Genomic DNA, 4,691 nt, shown 5'->3' on the forward strand with positions numbered 1-4,691 from the left:
CTATATTTCTGTTTAAACGTGCTCACCACCAATTTCTTCCAATTGTTTGTTCTCACAGAGCCTCTCTGGCTTGATGAGACCTGCCATCCACAACTTGACCAATTCGTCCTTGTCATCTCATAACATTTATGGAATAATTTGAACACTAGGCAAAGCAACCCTTTTGATGCAGATGCAAAAGATCATAATTTAGCCTCAATAATGGTAATATTTCATCTACGATTTTTCGAGGTCTGGCATATCTTTCAGCACGTGAACAGTTTTGCAGACAAGGGTGAACCATGGCACCTTTCTACGATCTTCCTATCAATGTCCTTCAAGTTCTAACTTTTGATGCTTGCTCCCATGACATCGAGCAAATGCCCAGTCCCAGAACACCAACCAGGAAAATCGGTCATCCAAGCCTGCTAAAGAGATTGAAGCTATCAGATACATGTTTCTTGAAATTAATTGGTTTCGAGTTGTATTCAAAACCCTCCCCTCTGGGTCTCCTGCAAATAGAGGAACTGGCAGTGTTTCCCAAAAGTGCATGTCCTTGGCTCAATGGCAATGGAAGCTATACTCACCTGTATCTGTTGAACCTGCTACAGTCTTTCGGGCTCCAGTAAGGAAAAAGAATACTCATGTTTATAGGGCAGGGAACCAATTGGCAGATAGCTTAGAAAACTAGGAATGCACTGCTCATTGTCTTGTCATAGTCATGCCATTAAACACAATACAAATGTGCAGCAAGAAAATTTAGGGGCATAAGTATTAACTTTAAACTGCATAATCAATAGCATTGGTATCTGTCCCAACTGGCCTTCTAGGTTCAATGGCAGATGTTATTCTGACAGAGTGGCCATTGTTAGACACTAGGATTAATTTACAAAGCACTAAAAACAGGTTAAAAGTCTGTCAAACTTGAGCTTTTAGATGTAAACAGTAACTTATAGATGTCAGTGAGATTTATATTCCCATATGACTTGATTCCGAGGAAAGAAACCATGATTGAACGAATTTCAGATGAACATCAAATGGTGACTTCTAGAAGTCATATGAACATCAAATGGCAACTTCTAGAAGTCCGTGAGATATTCACACATTAAATCTATGAAACATACCTGAAATAATTGAGATTATAACAATGTACAATCAAGATGACAAAAATGGAAAGAGACTGACTGCGGTAACAACAGGTATGCCAAGCAACTACAGAGAAAATATGAATTCTGACCAAGTTACAAGATGTACTTAATATGTTCACTGAAATATTTTCCAGCTGTGAATGTTGAAATAATCATCAAATTATATTTTCAGAAACAAATTTAAAATCACTCACTACATTAGGAATTTGACCATTCTGCAAGTGGGGAACATCTGCTAATAGCCAAATATGTAATCTTAGCAGGCATAATCTCCTCCATTCTTGAGCTTAGGAACATCTCGAATTTCTACTTTGCAGTGATTCTAAATTTTGTAATAAACCTGAGACCGTGACAAGAATGTACTCAAATATCTTTTAAGTTTGCGTGGTACTCGCTCCTTGGAGAAGGCTGACAGTCTTGTGCATGAAGCTATCTCTATGCATTCCAGAGAAACAAGAACTTACAATCACGTCCATCGATCTTCAATTCCTTAAGAGAAGTCAACATATTGAGAGAGCTCCTGGAAATACAACCAGTAAAATGAGAGAGAGTTAATGAGGTCAGAGAAGTCAGATGACCAATCCATCTGATCATTGACTCACTGCCTCTTTCTAGTATTAAGTTGTGTAGGGATGGGCACTCTGGAAGCAAAGTCAATTTCTGACAGTTTCTTAACTCGAATTTCATGAGCATAGGTAGAAGGACAGTCAGTTCTTCCAGTTCAGGGCAATGCGAAATGGAAAGTTCACGAAGCATAGGAAATTTACCACCTTCCACTTCAAAAAATCTCTCCAAGTTAGGCATGTCTGATAAGGTGAGCTTCTCTAGAGATTGAAATCCCTCAAAATTTCCCATTCTTCTCACTCGATGCATACCTTTTATACACAGATTTCTGAGACGAGGTAGTTTCCCTATCGATGGGAGTTGTTCACAATTCTTGCAGCAGGAGAGTCTCAAAGTTTCCAAGTGTGAGAAAGAAATGCCCCCAATCCAATCTGGAAAATTGCTGCCAGGATAGTTCTCTATCCATAGATTTTTGAGTCTAGTATGAGGGTGGAGACATGCAATAACCCTTTCACAATCACTCCCACCCTGTGGAGCAGTATGATTGATTGTAGTGCTCCACTGCAACTTCAAATTTTCAATTTGCTTCCGATTCAAATTGGCCTTTCGAGCATCCATCACATCAACAACATTTTCTAGCTTTGAGATGCAAAGCTCTCCTCGAAGGTTCAGGTCCTCCAGCTCTCCTATGTTGCATCCATTCTCAGAAGCCGCAATGAATCTTGACAATGTCTGCAGCAAAGTTAACCTTCCAATTCCTTGTGGCATAGACATCAACGAATCAGCATCACTCTCCCAGTCAACATGCAAACCAAGATGCCGTAGGTTAACCATGTAGGTTGTTCCTTTGGGTAACTCTCGAAGCCCATAGCACTCACCAAGCTCCAGTGTCTGCAGATTGTAAAGCCAGCAAACTGATTCAGGCAGAGTTTGGATTTTAGTTCCGTAAAGGCCAAGATATCTCAGGTGTATCAAATCACCAACTGAATCCGGCAATTCTTCTATCTCACTAAAGCTGAGATCTAAAACCCGCAAGCATGTTAATTTAAGAAAAAGATGTGCTGGGACCTGCTTTACACGCACTCTAAACTCAGCAGACAATTTAAAAGTCCGTAAATTTCCATATCTGTATAGTTTGTCGAATGCCACTGTCTCCCAACTATTTTCATGAAACAAAGATGCATAGCGTACCCATTCGGGTTGATCACATGAAACATATTGTCCCACAACCAAACCTTCAGGTTTAGAAACTCGTCGCGCTAGATCATGGATAAGGCTTGGCATTCTATATTTCTGTTTCTGTCCTTGATTACCAGAGACTTGAAAAAATGACCTCCACAATAGATTATCAAAGTACTTACCACCTATCACCTCCAGAGTACTTCTGCTCCTATTGCGCTGGATCAAACCTTCTGCCATCCACAACCTGACCAACTCATCCCTATCAAACTTGTAACCATTAGGAAACATAGAGCAGTATTTAAAACACTGCTTAAGATGATAATCCAGATGATTATAACTGATCATTAAGCTTGGCAGTATGCCATTTGCATCCTCTTCCAATGAGCACACTTCATATAGCATGTCTTCCCACTCATCTTCCTCTGTCACATTGTACAGGAGGCAACCAAGCAACTTTGCTGCCAGAGGGGATCCTTGGCATCTCTTGACGATCCTCATGCTTTTCTCTTCCAAATTTGGATGTTGGCTCGAACACCCGTGTGGGAATGCCTGATTAAGGAGCAGCTTTGAACAATCATGCACATTCAGACCGGTCAAATCAGTCCGATGCAGTATGGGCATTCGCCGGCAAACTATTTCACTCCGAGCAGTGATCAAAACCTTACTTTCCTTTCCTCCAGCCATCAAAGGAAGCCGCAGCGTCTCCCAGAACTGGAAATTCTCAGCCCACAAGTTATCCAGCACCAGCAAAAACTTGCGCCCACTCACCATGCCCCCGAGCTGACGCTGCAGCAAGTCCAGGCTCGAATCACATCTTTTCCCGGCATCTAAAGCTTCTATAATCTCTTTCGTAACCCTTCTCACATCAAATCCTTCGGAGAGACAAACCCAAATCCTCAAATCGAAATAACTTTTCACTTTAGCGTCATCGTAGACTAATTGAGCAAGAGTGGTCTTACCCATTCCAGGAGCTCCATAAATCGGAAGAACAGGGAGGTCAATTCCATGTTCCGACGTCAATGCTGGAACGATGTCTGCCTTCTCAACTCGGTCGATAATATGAGAGCTCCCACAAGAGGCCACAGATTGAGAAAGGAGCGAGCTTTCTATCATTTTCCCCCTTCTCCTCCCTTCTTTGGCCCCCATATGGAGATTCCTCCGAGCCTCGGCGATCTCATCCAGCTTCTTGTTGATCTGGGCTATCTGGGTCGCCAGCATCCGGCGCTGGCGAAAAACTGGGTCATGGCCAAGGCCTAGGGAAGGAGGAGACCAGGAGCGCTTCCGCTTGTGGCTCTTATGGAGGGAGAAGAGATTGAGCTGTGTCTGGTGGCGGTCGAGGAGTTCATCGGCGGCGAAAGCGACGTCTTTAAGTTCGAGGAGCCAGAGCTTGACGGAGTCGTCCTCGATGTAGCGGCGCTCCTCGGCGTCGGTGAGGAGGGAGTGGATCCGTTTGCAGGTTCTTCGGAGTTTGCCGATCTCGTCTTCGAGGCCGGAGATAAGGGAGATCTCGGACTGGAAGAACGAGACAAGCAAGTCCACTACCTTCTCGGGGACCTTGCCGAGGACGGCGGAGGCGGCCCCGGAGAGCAGATCACTCCAGCTCATGGCAAGCCCGAGGATGGAGAGGAGAGAGCTAAGGGATGGTGGTTGGTGATCGTTCGGAGTGGGAAAGTAATACCAGGACGAGGGAGTGAGTTGACCGACTTTTTAACTGTTAACTCAGTATCTTGTCAGCCATGATGACTAGATGGGAAGGATGCGGGAAGAGACGGTGAGGTTCTGAAACTCAGGAAACACTGGATGGGATGAAGAAATTGA

The 4,691-nt window shown here is 43.6% G+C and overlaps 1 protein-coding gene across 1 annotated transcript; it reads right to left on the reverse strand.

Moving 5' to 3' along the window:
* Window positions 1-759: 759 nt before the first annotated feature.
* LOC105033656 (putative disease resistance protein RGA3) lies at window positions 760-4,478 on the reverse strand. Its single transcript, XM_073248725.1, has 3 exons — window positions 1,768-4,478; window positions 1,592-1,647; window positions 760-854 (listed from the first exon to the last, which is right to left on the reverse strand). The coding sequence occupies exons 1-3, from the start codon at window positions 4,476-4,478 to the stop codon at window positions 760-762; spliced, it is 2,862 nt and encodes a 953-aa protein (XP_073104826.1).
* Window positions 4,479-4,691: the final 213 nt, after the last annotated feature.

Source organism: Elaeis guineensis, chromosome 14 (genome assembly GCF_000442705.2).
Source record: "Elaeis guineensis isolate ETL-2024a chromosome 14, EG11, whole genome shotgun sequence".
Lineage (NCBI taxonomy): Eukaryota > Viridiplantae > Streptophyta > Magnoliopsida > Arecales > Arecaceae > Elaeis > Elaeis guineensis.